This window comes from Mustela putorius, unplaced genomic scaffold (genome assembly GCF_011764305.1).
Source record: "Mustela putorius furo isolate JIRA1106 unplaced genomic scaffold, ASM1176430v1.1 tig00000228_pilon_pilon_pilon, whole genome shotgun sequence".
NCBI classification, from domain to species: domain Eukaryota; kingdom Metazoa; phylum Chordata; class Mammalia; order Carnivora; family Mustelidae; genus Mustela; species Mustela putorius.
The window spans coordinates 30405656-30431920 of NW_025421322.1; the positions used below are offsets into that span (position 1 = coordinate 30405656).

General features: G+C 46.4%; 1 protein-coding gene across 4 annotated transcripts in view; it reads right to left on the reverse strand.

The window, feature by feature from the left end:
* The window catches only part of ASAP1 (ArfGAP with SH3 domain, ankyrin repeat and PH domain 1), a 350132-nt gene that overhangs the window by 35877 nt on the left and 287990 nt on the right, over positions 1 to 26265 (reverse strand). For all 4 annotated transcript variants that reach the window (XM_045078132.1, XM_045078133.1, XM_045078130.1 and 1 more), the window contains 9 exons: positions 18831 to 18918; positions 16851 to 16899; positions 11325 to 11488; positions 9604 to 9737; positions 8155 to 8246; positions 2789 to 2975; positions 2270 to 2355; positions 844 to 959; positions 634 to 701 (listed from right to left, as the gene is read on the reverse strand). In XM_045078132.1, the coding sequence (XP_044934067.1) occupies positions 634 to 701; positions 844 to 959; positions 2270 to 2355; positions 2789 to 2975; positions 8155 to 8246; positions 9604 to 9737; positions 11325 to 11488; positions 16851 to 16899; positions 18831 to 18918 (984 nt within the window). The remainder of the gene's footprint in view (positions 1 to 633; positions 702 to 843; positions 960 to 2269; positions 2356 to 2788; positions 2976 to 8154; positions 8247 to 9603; positions 9738 to 11324; positions 11489 to 16850; positions 16900 to 18830; positions 18919 to 26265) is intronic.

Below are 26265 nucleotides of genomic sequence, written 5' to 3' on the forward strand. Positions count from 1 at the left end.
CCCACTTTTCTTCTCCATGAGATGGTGGCAGGGAGCACTGTAGCTTTCTCACAGGGTTCTTGTAGGAACAGAAACCTACAACTGCTGGCCTGCAGCCGGCGCTGGGCAGAAACTCAAGGGGATGGAACTTACCTTTCCTGCCTCATCCTTCCCCACCAGTAAGAGAACCACGCTATGCTAAGGCCCAGAGGGATAGGAGAGATCCAACGAGACCAGAAATATGGGGCTGGTGGGGGAAGCCATGCATTTAACATTTTGAAAATCATTATACGCTGAACTTGACTTGCCCAATTTTTGGAATTGGCTTCCAAATAATTCTTCTTTACTACTGAGCTGCAGAGAAAGCCTAAGGGTCTGGCATATAAAAAGCATGACCTTAATTCACAAGCCTGTCTGATAATCGTCTCTCTCAAATGCCTTTTAGCTCCTATGTCGTAAGGGTACTGAAAAGACACAGGAATGGCAAATCCATCATTCTACCCCCTTTTCAAATGGAGACCTAGTGCTTGTCTGAATTCCTTTAGTCGATGTTCAGAAAGATGCATCTGTTTCTTCTATCCCAACTCCAGTTTCTGAGAACGACACTCCAAAGCAGCTGGTGTCTAACGGATGCCCCACCTCCGTTTTGCTTACCAGATCTTCACACTGGGTAGCTTTTAATCTCTTTGCTATGTCCAGGGCAGTCTCCCCAGCCTGGTTCACTATAACAGAGAGAAAAGAAAACTGCATAATTATCTCAGATAGACCTTGAAAAGGCTCCGGACAATAACAAATCATTATCGTCTTGGTTTTAGCCAACCGGATGCTGACTCCTGTTACTAACACACCGGGTCACACTCTTACCGACGCCCACGGTGGGCTTACTCCTGAGCAGCAGCTTTAAACACTCGGGTTTACTGTACATACTGCAGTAGTGCAGAGCCGTGTTGCCCAGGGCCGTCTGTTTATCCAGGTTCCCACTGAAAAAATATGATCAGAAAAAAGTATAACTTAAAATATGATTTAAATAGGACATAAATAATTTAAGACTACAGATTAACCACGTATTTCTGTGCAAACAATGGAGTCAAGCTTGAGACCTACTTACAAGCAGGGCAAGCTAGGGTGCTGCTAACATTGCACCCACGTTTATAAGCCAACTAACGACAGCACAAGCCAGCACTGCTTGAGTGCCTCCTTATGGGACCCTCTCAGCTTTTATGTACCTTGGTTCATTAAATCTTCATGACCACCCAGTGGGGTAGCTTATGAGCACCTTTGTTTTACAGATGAAAATACCAAGGCACAAAGAGGATGAAGTACCTGCTTTTGACACTATCAGGGCATGGAAGACAGAGCAGGGATTTGAAAAAAGGCAGCCTGTCCCAGAGCCAACACTCTTAACTACCACACTGTACTACCTCTAAGGAGGACGTGTGGACATTTATACGGGGCTTGTGTCCAGGCACCATATTTCATATGTGGGTTCAAATTCCCTTGCTATTTTGACCATTCGCCTTTGGATGAGCTACACTTCCTCCTAATAATCTGTGGCTTACAGAACTACCCAGTGAAGAATAGAGCCAAGTCCAAACTTCCTGTGTTCAGTATTGTAGTCTTATTAGTATGTCCCAAATCTGAATTACCTACTGAGTCAGGCACACACACTGTAGTTTTTTTCTTTCTTTCTTTCTTTCTTTTTTTTTTTAAGATTTTATTTATTTGAGAGAAAGTGAGAGCATCAGTGGGGATGGGGAAGGGTCTGCTGAGCAGGGAGTCCAACATGGAGCTCGGTCCCAGGACCTCAGGATCATAACCTGAGCTAAAGACAGATACTTAACTGACTGAGCAACCCAAGCACCCTGACACTGTAGTTTTATAATGAACTTATGATCAATGAAAACTCACAGATCCTGTTGACCTGTGCTATTAAGTCTTCCCTCTTTCAATCTTCTCTAATCCAGCAAGTTTTGACCGAGACAGGATTTTACATCCTTCTATGCCAAGGGTTGCCAAACTATAGCCCATAGGCCATGTCTGGCCCTACATTTGTTTTTATAAATAAAGCTTTATTGGAACATGGCCATGCTCACTCATCTTCATATAGTCTATGGCTCCTTTCACACTATAACGGTAGAGCTGAATAGCTGTGACAGAGACCTCATGGTCTGCAAAGCCTAAATAGTACTGAGTTCTTTATAAAAATCTTGTTGATTCCTGATCTGGGTCCCTGAGAAGACTGGTTTGTGTTAACTTACAAGTCGTATTCAGAGAAAAATGAAAACCATACCAGTTTTGTACAAGGAAGTCAACCAAGTGAAGAGATGTCTGATCTGCAGTTCGGACGGCAAGATGCAGGGCTGTCTCCCCGAGCTCCTGAAAAGGACAGGATGAGGATAAGTAGGGTAATCGCATGTCCTACTTTACCTACAGCAGCTTTATTCACATCAGTTACCTGAAAGTAATTACTAATAGTACCCATTTACTTTCAAATTGTCCTGATTTAGACATGGTCACTCAATGTATTAGAATTTCATTTTTTTTTTAAAGGCTTATTTATTTATTTATTTGATGGCGGGTGGGGGGGGATAAGCAGGGGTAGTAGGAGAGGGAGAAGCAGGCTTCCTGCTGAGCAGGGAGCCCGATGCGGGGCTCAATCCCAGGACCACCCTGGGATGTGACCTGAGCTGAAGGAAGGCAGGAAGGCAGAGTCCTAACAACTGAGCCACCCAGGGGCCCTGAATCTCATTATTTTTTAAACTCATTCTCCACATTCCTTTTTTATTGTATGATTTCAGTGGAGCCTTACCTGTCCGGGTTCCAGCAGTGGTTCCATGAGCTCTACTCCCTCTGCATAGACTTGAATTAGTGCAAGTAAATCCCTGGATTTGATGGCCTCGAGCAATTCATTCAGCTTAGCTGATGAAGACGAACAGGCCTTCCTTGAAAACCTATGATCTACATACTTCGCAGTGATATATTCTTTTCGCACAGTCCTGAAACAGAGCAGAGCAATAGGAACAAAGATTTTTTTTTCTACGAGCTAAGAAAAACTGACATTTTCCTGAAAAACAATTCTCTTTGAAGTGAGATATGCTCTCCTAGGCTCCTTTCAGGATTTAAACAAACCAGGTTTTAGACCAAATTATCACCTCACAGACAGGATGAAGAAACTGATTCATACATTTGCTAGAATATGTGCAAACAATATATAGTCACAAAATTAATGGGCACCCAGATCATAGAAGACTTCTTTTCCACCTTGAGCAACGGCTTGAGAAATCGGCTGTGTACTACTTCAAATTCAGATGCCCAGAAGCACACAAAGAAATTAAGAAATTTTAAAACAACAATTCTAAAAGACCAATGACGTTTCCAGAGCTTCGCTGTAAAAAGTTTAGTCATCTGGCACAACTCCCTATTTTAACAGGTAAGGAGTCTGAGGCTCACGAAGGCAGTCTTTAAATTCGCTCCCACAGGCCAACAACCGAACTCCAGAATGAAGGGGAGCTGTCCTTCCTGCAGGCTCAGCTGGGAGCAGGAGACTGTCACGGTAGCGCTCCCCCAGTCCGAGGGGGCGTGTGCATGTCTCTTTAAGAACGTGTCCTTTCTCTGCCTGCAGTTCTGTCCCAGGCTCCGGGACTGCGCCCTCGCAGCTGCTGGTGTGAGGATCTGACCTAAGTGGCCCGATCGTTACTTCTGCCACTTTTGGCAAAAAGGCCGAGACAGAAGTCCGCTCAGAGGAAAGGAAAGAAGAGTTGGGCGAGCGAGCTAGGGTCCAGATGCTACTGGCACCAGCCACCCCTGAGCTTATCCCACGATGTTCCCAGTTACATGAGCCACTCAATGAAAAAGCAGTCAGTGGACTGTGGATTCAAATCCTAGTTCTAACAGCACAATGGCTGTGCGACCTTGGGCAAACAGCTTCATCTTCAGAAGCTTCAGCTTTCTCATCTGAAAATGTGGAGAATAACTCATTGGCGTATTTTGGATTAAAGAATATACAGCACCTACCAGGTACTTTCTTCTTTCTGAGAAAGCTCTAACTCATGGGACACAAGATTTCTTGTTCAGAAAAACCTATTGCACCTATGGAGGTTGCTGCTGTCCCCTCTCCCGCCCCAATCCCACAGCCAGACATCACTGTTTAAAATCAAGCTGATGGGGAGTCTGGGTGCCTCAGCGGTTTAAAGCCTCTGCCTTCGGCTCAGGTCATGATCCCAGGGTCCTAGGATCGAGACCCACATTGGGCTCTCTGCTCAGCAGGGAGTCTGCTTCCCACCCCCCCCCCTGCCTGCCTCTCTGCCTACTTGTGATCTTCGTCATATAAATGAATAAAAAAATTAAAAAAAAAAATAAAATTTTTAGATTTAAAAATTAAAAAAACAAAAACAAAATCAAGCTGATGCCTCCTTTCCTTCTGGGTCTGCAGTGAAGGCGGGAGCGGACTGGCGGCGGCACACCACCTTTGGTGACCGGCAGATGCTGCTCAGTGACCAAGATCTTATTTTCACAGGTGTCCTTTATACTTAAGTCAAAGTCCTTTTAAGATGGCCATGGCGTGACCAGTTGGAGGACTTCCAGACACCTGAGAGACTGGCCCAAGCCCGGCTTCTGGTCTCCCACTGCACACAACTTTAAAAAAGTTTGAAAGGCAGCCACTGTGTGATGGGCGGAGTACTGGATTTAAGAATGAAATGGCTTGATTCAATTCCGACATCAGATGCTATCCGTACGACCTTGGGTCAAGCTTTGCCTGTTTCCTCATCTGGGAAATGTCAGTAGTCGTACCAGTCCTCTGCCTTCCAGGGAAGCAAGAGTAGGTACGAACGAAGAAGGACACATGGCTATGGGTTCATACAGAAGCTTCCTTTCTAGTATCACCCAAGACGGCAGAGCGAGGATCAAGGGCAGGAAGCCATGGGAGGTAAGTCTGAGACAACGGTGTCTGTGGAGGCTTCCTGGCACTGGAGTGTCATGCAGATGTTGCAAAATAATTTGGCAGAAATGATGCTAAGGACACTCAGGTATCATGGGAGTACCTGGGGGATGCCCCAGGACACCCTGACGAGCACCTCCAGCCCTGGGTCTCTACTTCCGCAGCTGCAGAATTCCCTGCGCTCTCCACAGGCAGGATGTTTAACTCTTTCCGGGCACTCGGCTGCAGCCCGGGGCACAGAAAACTTTCTGACACGGGACAGGGCCGCAGGGAGGTTGGGAAATGGACTTGTCTGAAATCTGACACCACAGCTCTGCCGATGGCTGACAAAAGCTTGCCCTGTGTCCCCACTAGACCTGGTCCTTCCCACCACCCCTGGGGCAGACACTGGTACTACCTACTTATCGAGATGCTCAGGCCCGAACCTTAGGTGTCATCTGGACAGTTTAATGAAATGTTCTGTGTTTGAAGTGATTAGCAAATCCTGCTGGCTCTCTCTTCAAAACACAAGGAGAATTCAACTACTTTCCACCCCTTCCCAGCTACTGTCTTGGTTCACATCACTGTGGCTCTCCGTGGGCCTGGTGCAAGCTTCTCCTGGGTTTCTGTTTGCACCGCTCCTCCAACTGCCCTTCCCGTACCGGCCACTGCCGGCTTTCTCGGCCTCAGCCCTGATGACACTGTGGCTGGACGATTCTCTGTCATGGCACTGTGCTACGCACGGTAAGGTGTTCAGCAGCATTCTGGTCACTCCCTCTGTTTAAAGCCTTCTCATCATATAGAGAATAAAATCCCCAAACATTCATGACTTACAAGGCCCTCCGAGACCTGGTCCCACCTCCATTTTGCGTGGCATCGGCTGCCACTGTTCTAGCTCAGTCCCCTCCGGCCACACCTACCTTCTTGTTACTGTGTGAATGTGCCCACAACCACTGTTCCCCCTGCCAGGCCCGCTCCCCTCACCCTGCACCCCACGCGTGTCCTTCGTATCTCTAGATCTTCATCCGACGTGAAGTCCTCAGAGATCCTTGACCATCCCAAGGACAATGCCTTCTATGCTTCACCCCCTTATCCTTTTGGGTTTTCTTCAGAGTGTCCATTACCAATCTCCATGTCCTCCTCTCCACAGTCAGAATGCAGGACAGGAGCTGTCGTGTTCACTACTGCATCATCGGCACTTACGTGTGCTAGGAACACAGACGTTGCTTAGTAATAGTGAGTGAGTGAACAGTGTGTCATAGGGGACCTGCTTTGTTCCTCAAGGCTGCTGGCTAAATAAGAGGACCGTGATGAAGACTGTGGTCTTGGTGGTGGGGACAGTCATGGTGAATCCTTACGTGGTTCTCCCTCTAGGCTGGGAGCTGCTCGAAGCACTTTTCACTTAACCCCTTCCATTCTTACCACACCCTAGGAGGTTGGCACAGACAGGTGGGGTCACTTGCCCCAGATCACGGTTCAGAATTGACAGAGCCAGGATCTGGGCTCCAGTAGTTTAGAACCTTAATCACTCTATTAGAGATTCTGCAGAATCACAAGCATTTTGAAGGGAAGGTCCGACAGAGGCCAGACGACCACATGAGGTTGGAAAACAGACGGCAAGAGCGGGCCACCTCCCTTGTGAGCAAGAGGAAATATAAATCCATGCTGTGATGAGGTTTATCATAAAATGATGCCTCTGAGGTGTGGGCCCACAAATACGTCAGACTGCTGGCGGAGGCGCGACTGCACTGGGTATGTGCGCGCTTACTGCCACCCGGTCTGCGGCGTGCCTTCAGATCGTGTTTCTGTGTGGCTGCTCCGTGATCACATTCACTTCTAGAAAGCCTTACTTCTCAGTGTAATTTGTGCTCATGCGTGTGAAAGGAATCCAAGGTGTTTCTGCGCTAGAACAGAGCTGAAACACTGTTGTTAAGCCCGACGCCCTGAGATTAGGTTAGGGTATTAAATATGCAACCAGCTTCCCTGACTCTTCTCTGGTGACCCTTTCACGCCGTGACTAACTTCTTGGTTTACAGCCACCTTCCTCTCCAGATGGCAGGCACCACAAGGACAGAGCTGACAGCTAGTTCCCCCAGTACGTGACCGACCATGAGGCAAGCAGTGAGCAGACAGCACGCATTTGCTGAATTCAAGGAAAGACCACTGCCGAGAGGCCTGCTGGGAGACACCATCTCATGATTTCAGAGTGAAAACACCACATTTCTTCCACGTGGCTCGTAACAGTTTCAGTGCTCGGCAGATGTGGTGCCTGAGGAACGACCAAGGAGGGGCTTGGTGGACATTCAGGTGGGCGTCTGTGTCCCAGAAGCTCCCCTGCTCAGTAGAGCTGGAATTAGTAGAAGCTGTCTTCCTATTCATGCACAGTATTTAAAAAGTTTAAGTGTAAATTCAATGTGAAAAATTTTTAAATAGGTTTAAAGATTCACAGGACACCAAAATAAAAATGATGCCCCAAACTGTTTACTGAGAAGGTCTCTTGCACTTTTCTGTCTCCTGTGCCCGTGTTTCTTCACGTATACACAAATAATACACTTTGATGTGGTTCTGACCCACCCTTCTGACCTGAAGGCAGCATATGTGGTACAGGGCTCCGAACCTTGCTTTTCTACCTGATGGTAATTCCTAATGGAGATCGTCCCACGTCGGGATGTAAGCAGACTCCTTATTCTTTTTACATCTGCACAGTGTTTTGCTGTGTGGCTGCACCGCAAACTAATTTATCGGAGACCTACAGATACATGTTTGTTTTGTTCCTCATCTTTTCCTATTACAGATCAGGAGTCAATTCCCACAAGTAGCTCAGCAAAGTCAGAAAGTAAATACATCAATGACTGTGATAAATATGGGTATTTTGCTCCTCCTGGGCAAGGGGCCACTAGCACACCCCCAGCAACACCTGAGAGAGACTGCTCCCTACAGCCTCACTGGTAAGAGTCTGGACTTTCCCCATCTAATTGGAACGGGCCATCGCTTCTGTCTGTGTCCTGTTTATCACACTATGGCATGACTTAGAGAGAACCACTTCCATAGAGAGCAGCAGCTACCTAGGGAACCATGTCAGTGAGCGTAATTTGTGCACTCCAGAAGTGCATTCCAAAATACTTTTCTTTGCTCTGTGTTTTCCTCCTATTGGGGTTTCCTCTGGGAAAAAACACCATAACAATTAAGACATTGTCTGTGCGGACAAGAAAACAATTATAGAATGGTAAAGAATTCAGTATATTAGAAGTACTTACATATCACTTGAAGGGGTGGGCTTTGTTGAGGGGCTGGGTAAATTCGCTTCCATAATATCATTAAAACTATTGTTTCCTACATTCTTGGCCAGCTGTAACATAAACAAAACACAATACAGCCACTCTTTACTCTGAGTTTAAAAGTTTCCTATTACTTGCTTTTGAGATTTTGGAATATGTATCTCTCCCTCATTTGACTCAAGATATAAACCATCCATACATCTGGTCAACAAATATTCGCTGAGCACCTACTATGTGCCAGGCATGGAATTTCAGGGTGCTGGAAATAAAGGGGTAAACCACATTCTTTCCTGCAGAAGCAACAGACTCATGGGGCCACTGATCAGAAAAAACAAGGATTTTAACAAAAACCATGTAATAAATGCTAGAATAGCATAGAATATGCCCTCCCCCCACATACTCTGAGATGAGACAGCAGGTTACACACGTGAACCCAGGTTAAATGCTTAAAGGCAACAACTGTTTTTCAATCTCTATCATATCTCATTTTTAGACTGAGCAGAGAAGGAGGTGGATTCCTTTGTATCTGGGATACACATAAAAATGCTACAGGAAGCATTCTGCTTTTGGGTTCAAGACCCTTCCAGGAAAATTTGTCCTGAAGGGCCTCTGGTCACTCAGATCATTTGGGGAGCAAGGCAAGGCTTAGGAAACGTTCACGCTCTCAGGTCTCTGTGGGGAAATCTTGCGTTTATCACCCAGCAAGTGTTCAGGATTTGCTCTTCCTGTTTCTAGTTGTCAACGGGGTGTCATCAGCTTAAGTCAAGGAGAGGGAGTGGCTCCACTTCCACACTCAAGAAGAATGTGTTAGCTGTAAGCTCAGAGCCTTTTCTTCCTCTAATCCTGATATGAATCAGGGAGTTAAGCGTCAGTATACTTCCTGAATTTCTTACTTCCTAAAATCAGGGGCTCACACAAACACAGACCATCATTGCTGAGAAGAAGTTACGGGTTAAAAAGTGATGGGCTTTAAGGTTGGTAGCTAACAGACCACTCTCGAATCATGGGGATGTCTACAAACTTACAAACAGTAAAAACAGAGACAGACTCTTTAGTAGCTATTTTTAGTAACCCAGGCCACTAAGTAAAGTGATCACCTGAGTTTAACACCTAATTCCCTTCACTGCTCTTCAGTGAATCACATAAAAACTAATTCTGAAAGAAGAAGGCGGCTTTGAAAATCTCATCCCAGAAGAAAAGCCAGTTTAGGTGAACTAATTATAGAAATGTATGACTCACCAGTTCTTTAGAAAGGAAATAGAAATAGTCAACATTACATACCACAAAATTTACATTTTAAATATTCATGCAAATTCACAAAATTCAGGAACTGTAATTCTTTGTACTCAGCACAAACAGGACACTCCAAAGCCATGTATTATATATATCTACGACAATATGCATTTCCGAGTACAGGTCACTACTCACCAAGAGTTCAGAAGTTCCTAATTTGTCTAGTTCCAAAGACTGAATGCGAGAAATGTGAACCCCCATTTCCCTATGGATGCCAGAACATTCTATACAGGTCAGAATACCCAAGTTGGTTGAAAGCCAGGTGGGTTCTGTGTGGAAAGAACATTTTGAAGACAATGAAACAAACACGCCCTAATTTTAGTGTGCTAACTATAAAGGAAGCTAAAACAAGAGTAGCAAAACTTGCTAAGAATTAAAAGGGGAAGATTTAAATGTTAGACATGGAAGCTTGCAGCTCAGCCTAGGGGCTCATATGAAGCTTACCAGCTTTTCAGAGGGCAATATGGGTGCTAAAAGAAATTTTTAAAAATTTTCTTTCAATACTGAATAAAAACAAAATTAAGTTCTTTATTTTTGTGAAAATGTGATGACTTTTCGTGTGAGGTCCCATGAAACATCTGTGTGAGAGATACTCCCTCAGCCCCTGTGATCATCCTCGGCAGGGACAGACCGATGTGCCGCTCCGGGGACACGGTTCATAAGCTGCCATTAACCTCCCAGTTACAACCCGAACTGACGCACCATCCTGGTCACGGCTTCTCCACAAGCACCTTCTGGTAAGGAGACAGCTGTAAATCCTGAACGTCAAAGGCTTCTTTCACAGACCTAAGCTATTTGGACTCCACAACGGGGGAATGAGTGTTCCCCTGTCACCAAAACCTTCAGGGTTCACTCCCTGTGGCAAGCTTCTTTTGGAGGGATCAGTACCCGAGGAGTTCTGACTCCTCTGCCACATCCTATGTGGTGTGTGAGTCACTCACAGGAAACGAGACCCGAGCACGGCAGAAACCAGGAGGCCTGTCTCTGAGCTGCTCAAGGCATGGGGTATGGGGAAGTCCATTTCCACAAGGAAAACAATTAGGGAGGATATCATGATGCTTAAGAACCACGGGTGGGTTTGCATCCATGCTCTGATCCCTACTAGATGGAGGACTTTGGGAGGTCACTTAACTTCTCAGAGTCCCCTACTTTTCTCATCCGTAAAATGTTGAGGATATTAGTAGCTTGCTAACAGAGCATCTGCGAGGATTCAGTGAGAAAAGCGAAAACAACTAGCAGAGTCCATATTACAATGTAAGCACGGAACACATGTTACTTACTGTCCATACCTATGTAATACAGATGCTACCTGAAAACAGAAGCTTGGGGGAAGGTGACACCCATGTGACACAGAGGCTGGGGGGCAGTTTTCACTGAGCAGAAAGGAAGGAAAGTAAAATACAATGGGTTGGGACGATTTCAGATATAGCATTTCACTGAGCCCTCGTAACAGCAGGGGTCTATTATCCCATTTTAGCCCTAGAAACCGAAGATGAGACTGGTAAAGGGACCTGGCATGAGGTCGTCCAGGCCGTGAGTGGCAGGCTGGTGATTCAAAACCAGGACGATGGACTCTGCATCCAGGGCTCTCTCCGTATGCCCCTGGTGCTCATTTAACTGGCAGCATCTGGGCAGGTGGCCATTTGGGGCACTTGAGGAGAGCAGGTGGGAGTTTTCCAGGCTGAGCGAACAGCAGGTGTAAAAGCAGCTCAGGGGTGGGACCGTTCAAGTTGGAAGTAGTGGTGGGTCTGTGCCTATGTCCATGCGGAGAAAAGGATTTAAATACACAGCTCGTGTTTACGCTGTGGGAAGAGAAAGGCTGTGGAAGAAGCCAGCTCCTGTTTGGGGGCAAATACCTGATGAGCCACAATCGCAGCAGACATCATTCCCAGGGAGCCGCTGGACGTCCTCAATGATGGCTTTCGTCAGGTCTTCCAGACTGTTCTCCCCCGTGCTCTGCTCTCCACGGAAGGCCATGGTGAGGGCCTCTTCTTTGCTATTTGTCAATACGGATATCCATCTGTTGTTGAAAACCAGAGGAAGGAGATGTAAAAGCAAGGCCACTGCTTTCTCCTTCCACTGCAAAAAATGCTGTTTTTGTTAAGAACTTCCAAGAAAGACCCACCCACCCTCCCCAGCAATAAAGTGAGGAAAAAAATGAAAGACATTAAATCCAGAGAGAAAGTTAAAAGAATGCGAAGAAAATGAGAGCTGGGAGAGGGACGGAGGAGAGATGGAGTCCACGTCACCGAGGGCCTGCAGAGCCGACAAGGTGCGCGCACGCCCATTTGGACGGAAGCTAGCAAACGTCAGAATGGAGAGGACCTGCTGCGGGACCAGCCCAATGAAAGGATGTGAACGAACTGGGGGAAAATGGACAGAAGGCAAGAAAGAGTTGAGCAGAAGGCATCTGTTCTCTGGCGGTCCACTGTGGGGGAGGAAGGTGGGCTTGGATCTGAAAATGAAGGAGTATTTATTTCATGAGCAGCTTTGAGAATTTATGCTTGTGGCAAAGGTACAGTAACAAACATGCTGAAGTTAATAATCTGAAATAGAAAGTACAGACTATGGGGCGCCTGGGTGGCTCAGCTGCTAAGCGTCTGCCTTCGGCTCAGGTCATGATCTCGGAGTCCTGGGACTGAGCCCCGTATCAGGCTCCCTCCTCGGTGGGAAGCCTGCCTCTCCCTCTCCCACTCCCCCTGCTTGTGTTCCCTCTCTCTCCATGTCTCTGTCAGATAAATAAATAAAATCTTTAAAAAAAGTACAGACTATGAAATCACATATGCAGCATGACCACAGTATGAACTGAACAAAACCGCCGTCTACCAGTGTAGCATCAAACCACCTAAATACACAACAAGGATCCATTAATAAAGCAGGAAATAACCAGAGAGTGGAATAGTTAATCATGTATTAAAATTTAAATTTTCAACCAATTTTTCTAGATTGATCTTTTAGAATTCAAGTATAGTTGACAAAGTTTTCAACTGAGTTTTGGATGACACTGGGGAAATGCTCACAATATAATGTTTTGTGATATAAACAAGAAAAAACTGTTTATGTGGTATAATCCCAAATTTAGAGATATAGAGGGTTTTAGATACTTCTGTTTGGGGAAGAAAAAGGCTAGAAGGAAATTCACCAAAATGTTAATACTGGCTTTTTCTGAGTAATTTTCTGTAGGAATAATGGATAGATGGATTGTTTGACTCTGCCTTTCTATAATTTTCCAAACCTATAATGGGTCTGTATTACTTTCATGAATGAGAAAAAAAAATGTTAATTAAAAAAAATTTATTTACTTATTTGACAGAGAGAGAGAGAGAGAGAGTGAGTGAGAGCACAAGCAGGGGAGTGGCAGGCAGAGGGAGACGGAGAAGCAGGCTCCCCATGGAGCAGGGAGCCCGATGTGGAACTCGATCCCAAGACCCTGCGATCATGACCTGAGCTGAAGGCAAGACACTTCTCTGACTGAGCCACCCCAGCACTCCAGTATCTTTTTTAAAGAAGAAAACGAAAAACATTTCCAAACCACAGTTTGTTCTCGCCTACCGTGCAGATAGCTAATAACTGCCCCCACCGAGAGCACAGAGGTTCAGAACAGAGACTCGGTTTTTTGTGTGTCTTGTGGGATGACACAGATACGACACAAAGGGCTCTCCGCGAAAGGTTTAGAATAAGAGTTGCAGCAATGAGAATTACAAATCAAACCGAATTACGTGGGGCACATAAACTGCAAGGCACGCCTGTGAAGGCAGGAGGCGCAAAGCTCCCGCCTGTTGTAAATGCACCCGCACAGCCCAGCATTCCACTGCGCTGCTCAGAACGCAACACTGCAAAACCAACAGCCGAAGAATGGGGTGGGGTGTGTGTGTGTGTGTAGTGTATGTGATTCAATACCTTCTAAGTTAAAGAATTTTTTTTCCTATCATTTAGTTTCAAGTTAAAAACCAGAAATTGGTTTCTTAAAAACAATTCAAAACACTGGGCTCAATTGTGCATTTAATCAGTGGCATTGTGTTACTGGAGTTTTCACTCTGTGTGCAGAGACTCTGCTTTGTTTTTTTAAGCATTATGATATTCTGACTATCTAATATACCAGGACCTACTGCATGCCAAGGACTTAATTTTTTTTTTTTTTTTTAACGAGCAACAACATGAGTGGTAGGGGTAGGGGCTGACAGTCCTTACAGATGAAAAAGCATAAGCCTAGAAAGGTTTGTGACTCCTGAGGTCCTCTAGCAGGACGGGTATCACACTGGACGGAGACACGCTGCTGACACCCCCCTCCCCACATCCCTTTCTGGGGTTCCTTTATTAGCCAAATCTACCACCTCACTCAAGAGATCAGGACAAAGAAATAAAGGACTTGGTACTGATAATTATAAAGTATATATTTTAAGGGCAACTAAGTTTCTGCAGGGGTAATTCAAATTTGGTGCAATGGACTGTCTATCTCAAAGATCAAGAACTAAAGCAACTACTTCTGACAATTAAAAAATATACTTTTAAATTATTTAAAAGTAACAGACATACCACAAAGTATAAGAAAGAAAATAATGCACCATTGTATTTTAAGACTCTGAAGTTTCTGTGAGTTTACAGGATTAGGAACATTGGCTCTGGACTAGGAACTTTATGCACTTTATCTTCAGTCCCAAAGCCCTGCAAGCAAGACCTACAATCTCCTGCTTCTTCTTCTTTTTTTTTTTTTTTTGAAGATCTTATTTATTTATTTGACAGAGAGATAGAGAGCACAGGTAAGCAGAGCAGCAGGCAGAGGGAAAGAGAGAAGCAGGCTCTCTGATAAACAGGGAGCCCGATGCGGGCTCGATCCCAGGATCCTGAAAGCATGACCTGAGCTGAAGGCAGCCACTTAACCAAGCCACCCAGGCGCCCGTATAGTCTCCTTGTTACTAACAAGACATGCAGCTGCCCATCGTCTGGGACTCGCCTCCTCCTGTAGAGTGTCTTCTACATTTCATTCTACTGGACACCTTCATAGGAGAAAGAAACTTTATGTTCTCTGCATAGCCCAGAAATCAATGAGGAACCAAAGCCTCGTCTGGGGTGAGGGGTGGTGTGTGTGTGTGTGTGTGTTTTCTCTGCAGAAGGCCATTCCCTCCGACATCACTCAAAACGAAGCCCCTTGTTGCCACCACCAGCCCCAGCGAAGGCCAAGTGCAGGTGTGGCGCAGTTGCTGGCTGGGCCAAGCAAGCCCGCTACTAAAGGGTGCTAAGTCCACAGGCAAGAAGCCTATACCTCTTCGACCAAACTGGGACTGGGTTCTTTGTGAGTCAGAGTAAATACAATACTAACAACTTGGGTTTAAGATATGAGCAAAAAAGAAGCGGACGCATTCCCTGCCTCACACACATCTCTTACCTGTTCTACCATGTAGGGGTTTAGGGAAGGGAAAAGAAAAAAAAAGGAGGAAAGGGTGAAACCCAAGGGGAAGCAATATTCCAAGGTGATTCTGGAATTCTGTCCGGGAGATTCTTGATGGGACACATGTCCGGAGATCACACATGCCCACACCGGTGACTGCCTCCTGGGCCTTTGCTAGCAGCACCCAGTAAGCCCCATCACCACCAGGGATGCTTGTCTGCTCGCATCACCGTTCAAGGCTACCTTCCAGAAGGGGCCTGAATCAAGGGCCCACTGTTGTTCCCATGTCTTACAAAGGAGGGGCTGAACTTTCTAAAAGTAAACCAAGTGATGTGAACCAAGTCAAGTCAAACGTAATGGTCTGGACTCTTCAACTGTCCCCTCCGAGTTCTAGTCCTGCAGCCCGTGGACTCTCACTACGTGGCTGAACACTTTACGGCATCAGTGAGATGAACTGGAAGTGGCGTAACCACGTGGGCATTCGGGCCACTATTCCAAGCACACATCTACGATTTTGTGTTGAGGTCCAAAGTATACCCTTAACCTCACTTAGTCTGTTTAATCATCAGCAGAATGGGCCCAAGTAAGCCAACTCTGTGACTGACAGGATTATGGGCCCCTGCGGGCTCACAGCCAGCACCTACTCTGTGGGCAATGAGACACCCACTGTACCCTAAGGACCTCCTTCCCCAACTCAACCACAAGACCCTGAGGATCCTGGGACTGTGACCATGGCCCACTGCCTCTCAGTGCCCTCATTTTTGAACTCGGGATAAGAGCCTTTGCTTTCTGGGGTTGTGAGGACTCACAAGGTCTGACGCGCATGAAGCATCACATGAGCTCACTAAGTACGACCCCGAGTCTGAGGGTGGAAGGCCAGCCCTCCTGACCGCTCTCCTGCTCTCTCTCCTCAAGCGACTCCCCAGTTGGCCAACCCCAGATCAGTGACATCGAGCCATCAGCTGTTTCCCTTCTAGCCCTCCCTGCTGCTTCTAGGCCAGTGGGACCCGCAACCAGAGTACAGAGTATTTATAACCTTCCCGCACCTTCCTGAGCCGCCTCGGGCCGCTTCCCTTCCCCTTGGAAGTCATCCCCGAGGACCACTCCCAAAAAGCAGGCACGCGGCTGCGCGTCCCCGTGCTCCCGCAGCACACCGCCCCCCGTCTTCTCCTCTAGCACAGCCCGAGTCTCTTCGGGGCAGGGGCTCTGTCTGACTTAGCCCTGTATTCTCCAGGCTTCGCACACTCTCAGCCTGGAACCGGTGTTCACTCCACCTTCAGGTGACTGAGGGGGTCAAAGGCTCCTCTCCTTCCCTCCCCTTCTCTCCCCTTCTCCCTCAGCAACCCCCTCCACCCTTTCTGCTCTGCGTCTCCCAGCTGTGCATCTTTTCGACCCTTTCTTTATTCTCTTTTTGACTCTTTATCATTTCTCCTGAAATGGGGAAGAGTGGAATTCTCCAGAGGGGGAGAGAGGGGAAGGGGGAGAGAGAGAGAGAAAGGAGGGGAGTGTAAGGTAAAAGAGGGGGTGGGGACAGAATTCGGCGGCTCTCCAGAAATCAGTAAGGGAAGAAAATAACTTTTATCGTGTATCACCAACGGGACAGGGATTTGCAAATGTGAACGCTACAAAGAGGTTAAACTGCCAGCTTTAACACTAACATCCTCCCCCACAGGCAGCCGAGGATGTAATGGTCCACGCTGCCTGGCAGGCTACAGGAAGGAAGAGGCGATGAAGACGGCCCAGGCCTGGGGGTGAGAGGAAGCATCAGAGCCCCTGGACGGTGAGGCTTGAGCTGAACCCTGAAGGAGGTATCAGAGTTTACCAAGCGCCGGACAGAGAGAGGAGCAACATGCGAAGGTCCAGCAGTGAGACAGAAGCATGCGGAACCCGCAGGACAGGTTCTCAGTAACATAAAGGACATTTTAGGGTATGCTATACGACAGAGTGCCTTTTCGGGCCCGGACACTGTGCCATTAGATCACAAACTACTTACGCTACATAATCCTGCTCGTCTTCTGCCTGGAAGTGGTACGTCCTGTTATCTAAAATACAAAAAGGAAAATAAGGGGAAAACTTTAGAAAGCAGAATACCTCAGCTATAATGTAAGCTATGAAAGTTTCTGGGGAAAAAAACCACAGTAAAAGGAAGATTTTAATCTTGTCTGGTTTTTATACCAGTTTGACTTAGCAGTCACCCAGTTCACTTTGTCAATACTGCTTTTCTGAAGTGCAGGAGAAGTACAGTAAAATAACGGCAAATACCACACATCTGGCACTTCTCCTGAAAACAAGACGGAAAGGGGGACAGAGATGGGATCAAAGTGGATGTCTCTACCAACTGCAGACTGCCAGCTGCCAGTCTGCTATATTATTTGTTTCATTTTCAGTGTGCCTTTGACTGGGTTTCCTTTAAAAAAATTACTTTTCTGAAATGATCCGTAGCTCACAGAGCAGCTCCGCCAAGCAGGCATACGCTGCCCCAGGCTGCTCTCTGGCTCAATCAGGCTTCGGGGAGGAAGGGCTTCCACCCTGCTCAAGGTTCACCTTCAAGGTGCTGCCCAGGTCAGGAGGGAACAGCCTGATGTGGAGAGTTGGGGCAGCTGTACCTAAGGGAGGCTCTTTCTTAAACTTTAGGATTTGCTAGAATGTTTTGACATATTCAGGTCAAACTAACCAGTTGCTCACTACATAACTACTCCAGGTCAGATGCTCTTACCCTCATGAATGTGTCTGTCCAAGAACTGGCCATACATAGTACAGCCCAAGAAACTTGGTTGGATCCAGTTGTTGGTTTACTGCTGTGTGACTGTGGGTAAGTCACTGAGTGTCTCTGAGCCTCAGTTTCCTCTTCCACTAAATAGGAAACTGATAGGGCTTTAGTGAGGAATGGCCATAATGTATATAAAGCACCTAAGACATATTAGATGCTCAATGACTGGTGACTGTTATTAATAACCTCTGGGCTCTCTCTTCTAGGAGTTTCAGCTTTTTGGAGTCACAACTCCAACATTTCATCAGTAACCTAGGAAATTCCTTGGTCATAAAAATCATGGGGACTCTGAACTTTAATAGATGCTGCCTAATCCAGGTTGGACTCCATCCAAAAGGTCTCACTACAGATTCGGTCCTTTGGGTGAAACTGTTTTGGGACTTCCATTCATCCAACTACGTCAGAAGGACTGCACAGGGCAGGAGAGTATGTCTGTGTTCTGCACAGAGATCATGCATTTAGGCTGTTGGACAGCCCCACAGGGCTCTAGAAAGGAGGGATACTACAGGTTAATGTGTGGGATTTCAGAATACAGGTGAGCCACTTCAGGGGCACTACCATCCTCTTTCTTGAAGTGCCCAGTGTAAGCACAGGAGTCAGTCTAGAAGAAAGCAATCTTTCCTCACAAGAGCAGAGCACACAAGGACCCATGGATTAAGAGAGTGATGGGATGTGCATCTTCCATTTGTGAAGTGGGAAGGCAGTTCTACCTGCAAGTAAGATGATTTTTAAGAGCCCGGATTTGCAAGGCCACAACTCTGGCCACAGTTACCACTCCTGTATGGTTACACTGACACACCTGCACTCTCAAGTCTATGCCAGAGGTTCTTAACCTCAGGTACACAGCAGAATCACCTGGGGCTACTTAAAAAATGTTTGGGCTTCACAGCAAAGACTGTGATTCAGCAGATCTAAGAGAACTCTAGAGAGAAATAGGGATACATGTACAAAAATCTCTCCAAGGGGATAAAGCTGTGGGCTCGTGGTCACGAACTGGTCTAGTTTAATGTATGCATCTCAATTTGATTCTACTGTGGGTTGGATCTGACCCTGTCCTGCCTTCCCCCTGTAGGTGGGCTCACTGTAAATGAAGAGATGTGCGCCAGGGGCCCGGCCTCGGCCAGCTGCTGCTTGTGCGCCCAGAGATGGAGATGCGCAGGGTCAGAAGCCACAGCAACCGACCGGGAGAGAAAGAGGACTCACGTGATATCAGGTCAAAAGACTTCTTGTCCTCTGCATTGGGTTTCACCTGGCAGGTGAGAAGGTTCAGCTTGGCGGGCTGCCTGTTAGACTAAAGAGAAAGGGAGGGAGTTACACCCGGTGCACCGTCCCTCACCTGCAGGGTCCGACTCACGCGGTGCCCGTGAGGGAGTCTCATCTACCCCAGGAGAATCTGCAGCTCGTTCTTACACATGCTTTTTAACTGTGCATAATAAGCCTATGTGATTAATCAGAATGGAACCAAGATAATCCACCTCACTGGCCCTGCACAGTGGGCATGCGCGATGGAAACGCAGCTCTCAGCTTCACAGCCCCCAAGCACGGACAGCTGATGCTCTGGGTTCTGTGCCGTACTGTGAAACATAGCCGACTCTAAATGACCCCAGTAATCACTCCGCCCAAACGTGATGTCTCAGGGATCCACAGATTTTGGTTGTAATGCAAAATTTAGTTCTTTGCTCAAACGTGCAAAGATAATTAATTGACCAGTGAGATGCTGCTTAATGAGACATTACTTAATGAGTCCCAAAATCGGAGAGAGGAAAAATACAATAAGGATTTCATATCATTTATCAGCAAATCTCTCAGTTACACATTTAATTCATTCAGATCCTACAGGATTGAGACAGTCATGCTATTTTAGGCTTTCCTACGTGGAGTCTTGCCACAGAATCACTCTGGTCTTTTTTGTCTCCAGCCTGTATTCGTCCAAGGTCACAGGCTGGCCAATGGCTGATGCCAGCATGCCTGCTTCATGCAGGAGCTGACCGAGGAGTGACATCTCTGTGTGCCCAGGCTGGGCTTCACGTGAACAAAAGCTTGCTGAAGGAAGCCATGTAATTCCCCAGTCCTGTATTCCTGCCTCAACAGATAGGTGCGATTCTGAAAATCCCCATGCCACGACCATTTATACCCAAAGCACCTGTGTTTTGAGGGAAAACAGAGGGAGAAGAGGGAGTAAAAGGTCAACAGAGATGGCACATGATCAAGACAATTTCGAGGACGCACTGCACCTCTCATTCTCCACAACTGGACACCAGGCAATTAAATTGTTTACCTTCCTCCACTCCCTAAACTGTTTTTGAGATCCTACCCCCTTGGTGATTTCAATGAGATTAGATCCAGAAAACAATGCTCCTTGTCCTGAATCCGTTCCAGAGCAAGCTGTCGGGGGGAGGAAGTGAGAGACGCCAAGGGACTTCATGTTTACGGCAAGGACATCTGACTCGGGCATGAACATTGGCCATGAAGTCCCTTGCGGGACAGTTCTGCCTAAGAGGAACGAGCCCCTGGGAGCGGGGTCCTGTGTTACACAACTGATTGGCAAGCCCAGAACGGGGGGAAGAGGCGGGAGTTTGTAGGTCTTGCGAGATTTTTCTCAGAACAGACCTGGAGTTTGGTTTGCTACGGGCGTCAGGCTCCAAAACCCGCAGCTGCAGCCACAAAGAGGTGCCCCCCGCCCCTCTGGAAAGGGAACTGTCTTACACCTCATCCTTCTGGATGCTGGTGAGATGGCTGCATTTCCAGAAGAATGACCATCACCTCTGATGGCCTGAACAGCTAGAGAGCCCAGGTCACCATGAGACTCTCCCCAGAATGCTGTGTTCCAATTTGGCATCCACGGAGAAAAGTTTAGGAAAGATCAGGAGATGATTAAAGGACTGGAAAATGGGCACTTTGAAGCCCGGCTGAAGGCACTATTTAGTTCCGAGGAAAGAAAGCTAGGGAGTGATTTAATAACCATCCTCGAGAACATGAAAGGTGGTTATGGGGAAGGCAGGACAGCTGTTTTTCATTTGTACAAATGAAGAAGAAATGCGCTCAAATCGTAGAATATCTGAGCCAGACAGAAGGAAGAACTTCCCTTGCCTGCTTCAGATGATTCCGCATAATAAGAGGTTTCAGGTTTCTTACCCTAAGTCCAGGAATCTCTTGGAAAAACTTAAGAATTTTTTAGGCAGTGTTCACGATTAATGTAGCAGAGGATTAACTGGATGATTTTTTTGGTTCCCAAATCCATGTTACTCCAGTGTTTCTGAATAACCTCACCAACAAATACAGTCAAGGAACAAACACAACATTTTCAGAAAGAAAAAAAAAACTTATTATTAACTGTATTCAGAAAAGTTAAAGACCATCATTCATCTCTTTCCTAAGCATGGACTACCTCAGAGTATACATTACCAGAAAGCTTCTGATGGGAAGGATTCTAAACAGTTGGCTCACAACTCCTATCACAATGACACACAATATTTATTCCCTTGGAGTTCTGCCAATACTACTGGCCTGACATCTGCCCCATTAACACACACTGTGCGTGACACAGGACATCTTGCCTGCATACAGCGTTCCTCCCCTAAATGCCAATGAGACAACTGACAAATGACCTATCACCCCACATGTGAATTTAAGGAGCAAAAAACACAATTTTTGACTGTTGAAGCCGCCAACGTAGCCAGTACTGAGTCCACAAATGCCAGGAAGGGTGGTACGCTCAACCGAAGTCCTCAGACCAAGGCCCCAGAAGGCTCAGGAATCACCAAAGTAATACTAGAATCCCGGGTTTGTATAACTCCCCAAAATTTCAAACCATTTTCTCAACATTTATATACTAATTTATAGGTATATTGATCAAAGAAGGTGTAATCTGGCATTTTGGCAGACTAAAATCAAAGTAAGACTGAGTGACTTGCCCTGGGCTACATCACTGTGTACAGCTGAGGAAACACTTTCATATTGTTTAAGGACAGGAAAGAAAAAAACAAAGAAAGCATGGATTTATTGAGTCCTTACTGTTGATTCCTCCCAGGCTCAGGATAAAAACGTAGGTCTGTACCACGACCCAAATACTGCTTCCAGGCTCCTTCTCATCAGCTCCTGCCACCGGGCCTGCAGCTCCCTCTGCTGGGAGGTGACGAGCCCAGGCCTCCCGTGGTTCACACCCCCCACCCCCAAACCCTAGATGCAGTTCTCTTCCTCCTCCCTCCCTTCAGGTCTCTCAAAATCAGCACCTCCTCAGAGACTACTTTCCTGGCCTAACCACCCTCCAGCGACTTCCTATTCCCTTTACACCCGCTCTACTGTCTTCCTGGCTCTTACCTCCTTCTGTTTCTTCACGCTAAGGGCACACACTTTTCTGTTCACTAAAATGGGCCTGCCATACAGCAGGCACTCAATAAGTGTTTTATGAAATGAATGAACGCATTTCAGTTGCCATACATACACCACCTGACTGATGTACCAGCACCTGTGAGGGGAGTCACTTTAGTTTCTTATCCTAAGTGAGGTGACGGAGAGGCACAGAGAGATTTACTAATTTTCCTAAAATCTCCCAGTAAGGAGATGACAGGGCCTGGAGCAGAACCTAGGTGTGAGGGGACCAAAGCCCGAGTCCTCCTCCTGCTTGAACCATGCGGCGCGGACTCAGGAAGCCGCTGGAAGCCCTAGCCCAGGACAGAACATCTCCTTCTGAGAAGAGCAAGGGTTAGAAAGAGAGAGCCGGCTGGGGTGCGCAAGATTCACTTCCTCTTTCACGTCTTCTCAAGTCATTTGGTTTTCCCCCAGTTACTTTTGTAACTGATGAGAAATTTTAGAAGCCTATTTGAAATACTTTTTTGCTTATTTATTTGGCTCAACAGTAAGCCTCTGCAACATTCCAAGCACATACGGAAAGCACTCGGTGCCCTCAAGCAGCTATGGGAAACAGACGGAGGCAGGGACCTAGAATGTGCGCTGTCTGACCGGGGAGTGTCCCACAGACGCAGCCTCAGCCCTGGCGAGGGCATGGATGCGGAGTCTGAACAAGGCAGAGGGGTGGGAACAGCCGGGAGGAGCAGGCGCAGGCCCCTGGGGGGTAAGAGGAGAGCAGGGCAGCAGTGATGCCCATGGGGAAGTTGTGTGTGTGGATGGAGGGGGAACTGCCTGTCGTGCTCAGGAGCTCACATCTCCGCCCCAGTGGCTCAGGCAGTCCAGCCAAGGGTCCATCCAAGCAGTGAACTCCTATACGTGCATTCAGGGGTGTGTCTGGGGGAGGCGACTGAGACTGCAAGACTGGTGGGCAATGATGGGGGCCTGCATCAAAGCTACAGCCATGGTACTGGGGGCCGGGACGCAAGTACCTGCCCAAAATGTGAGACTTTTTCAATCAATGACTACCAAAGTGACCTCTCTATAGCGTGTGCACCACTCAGTCCAGGAGCACCACTCAGAAGGGAGGCTGCACTGCACCTGCGGGTCTTTCAACAGCGGCAGGTGCGTCTATTCAAACACAGGTCGGACAGGCTTCAAAAGTGAAGATCTTAGGGATCTGTTCCCTGAAACTCTGAGGCTTGTCCCCTTACAGATTTCACTCTTCATTACAAGAATGATTATTAACTGAGGAAACAGTACGGGACACAGCCAAAGAAGAAACTGAACACTACCTGTTAATCTCACTTTTATACCCAGACACCACTGTTTAAAAAGATCGGTGTGTATATGTGTGTGTTTGTGTGTGTGTGTGTTTGTGTGTGTGTGAGAGAGAGAGAGAAGGGTGGGGAGAGAGATGTTTGTTTTAAAAAATCATGGGTTGGTTCAAGTTGTGTATGTTGTTTTGCAGATTGCTCCCCCCCAATTAACAACATACACAGATGTGATTTTACACACACACACACACACACACACACACACACACGGCAAGATCACCCTCGAGTTTTTCATTTTTGAAGATGTTCCCACTAGGGAAGCTCTGGACACATTCCATGAGCAGAAGTGATGAAGATATTATCCCTCTGACATAAGGCTCTGCCCGCCACTCAAAATAGAAAATGCTGTTCAGCCAGGAAAATCATCAGACATGGAAGGAGAAATGCATGTAGAAATGCAGTGAGTCAACTCTCATTAATGTCTCTGTGTCTCCGGGAAGAAAACAAACACCACACATTTGTCCTCAAACAGCTTCGTGTGTACCACGGTGAAATGTTTTTGCTGGAAGTGTGAAGCTGTTAGCGGGCATATTTCCCTGTTAGCAGGAAACAGCTGCTACTGGAATTAGTATCCAGGAATGAAATTATTTCCCTCCATCCTCCTATTGAATTGCTCTGCTTCACAAACAAGAAGTGAACATCATTAATTACTTGGGGGCTAAGTCTGACCCCGCCTGGCTGAGGCCGTTGTGTGGAAAGAAGTAAAAATAATACATTCCCTTCACTCTATGCTAACACTTGGTAGCAGGGCTGTTCTGATCATTACGGTCATTTCAAACTTTTTCTTCAGTAAGTATTTAGTTGGACACCTACTCTGCCCTACAGGGACACCTCTATTTGGCATGCAGTTGATAACCACAATAGCCCTCTGGCTAGGTGTTAGGTCCATACTGAATACCTACTACCGCAGAGAGATCTTTTCTCTACAATTTTAGTACATTACAACTACCGCTTTTTGGAAAGTATTTTGGTTTATTTGGGCACCTCATAAACTGCTAGGTGCTTTAGTAAATTTTATTATGTAATTCTTGCAATAACCCCAATAGCTAGGAACTGTTGCGTACCTACTTCATAGACGAGGAAACCGAGGGTCAGGAAGGTGGGAGTAAATTGACCAGTGTTTTACAGAAAGAAAAAAAGCTAAGCTGAGATGTGAACAAATTCCTTCCCAGAGCTTTTCCAATTTGTCAAACTGTTCCTTTGCCAAGGCAAGCCCTTGGGACATTTGCATAACAAGTAAAAACATCCTTCTGTCCTTTCCTTTTTTTTTTTTTTTTTGTTCTTCCTACCCTGGAATGGCCGGTTAGCTCTCTTATTTCTCTCCAAATCACTTAATACTTCTGTTGAGAAATCCCACCCATTCTGGATGTGCTCCACATTCCAGAATTACTCTTGTGGCTATAATGAAGGCTCTCCTCTTCTTTAGTGGTCCTTCAGAGAGCTTAGGGGAGGAAGTAATCATTTAACTAGTAATTACTGAAGTAGTTCATTCTAGAGTGTGCATGACTATGGAATCCCTTAACCCTCCCAACCATTTACCCCACAGTCCTCATTTCCAGTTGGTAGAATGTATGTGTGAGAAAGATATATCTGAATATGAAGTATTCTTTTTTCCCTCCCCAAAGATTTTATTTATTTATTTATTTCTTTGAGAGAGAAAACAAGCCGGGAGAGGGACAGAAGGAGAGGAAGAAGCAGACTCCCCACTGAGCAGGGAGCCCAACGTGGGGCTTGATCTCTGGATTCATGACCTGAGCCAAAGGCAGAAGCTTAACTGCTTAGCCAGCTGAACCACCCAGGCACACCCCCCGCCCCCCGCCACAGGATATACAGATATCCTTGAAAATCTGTAAGGAAAAGCGTAAGGAACTCATCACTTCAGAGAGTATTTGCTACAGTGTAAATAGAAAAAAAAAAAAAAAAAGAGTTTACCAGGGCTTCTGGTAAGAAGTGGGGCTGATGTTATTGTTACTACAACTGATGAACATTCTGGACATTACTCCATATACTAATTTCTACGAGTGTCTCCTACTTGCCAGATAGGGAGTTTGGGCCGGCATAAAACTTTAATTTTTTATATTTTTATTAGTTTTCAAAGATTTTACTTATTATGGGGGGGGGAAGGGCAGAGGGAGAGGGAGAATCTCAAACACACTCCCCACTAAGCATGGAACCTGACTTGAGGCTCCACCTCACAACCCTGAGATCACAACCTGAGCTGAAATCAAGCTGGATGTTCAACTGACTGAGCCACCCAGGCACACCATGGGAAGCACAAGAACTTTGCAACTCTTATTTCCTATGTAGCCGTAGTAACCACTTGTAATCCATGCCTTGTTAACCAACCAGAGCTCATAAACCAAAAACCTTTTAAAATAATTCTACAAAATATAGTGACTTGGTGATAAAATATCTGAGCTATTAAGCTATATTTTTAAAAAAGTATTCCCACTACTTTTTATAAAAAACAAACAAACAACAATAGGCAGTGAGGAGCTGAGGCAAACATTTAGAACAGATTTCTACTGCCCTGCATACAAACGGCTGGCAATTAAAATGACGGCAGTATCAGCGTCTTGACAATTAGCAGAACTCGTGCCAGCTACTGTTTCTGTTTTCATGTATATTTACATCTTTAATCTGCACCACGACCCTAAAGTAAGTACCACTTACTATCACCCCCACTAGACAGATAGCTAAACCAAGGCACAGAAAGGTGAAGTAGCTTTGCCTTAAGGTCATGGCTAACAGAATGTGAGGGAACGGTAAAACGTTTGTAAGGACTCTCTTATTTCTTATCTTGGGGAGGGCAGGGTGGGGGGTAACATGTAAACTGACTAATTTCAGACCATAGGCCCTTTTAGACCTCCAAAGGGTCTCACTGTCTGAATCTGCGGGCCGTGAACCGATGAGACTGTACCTCACTTCTCTGCTGGAATTCCAATCACACTGGA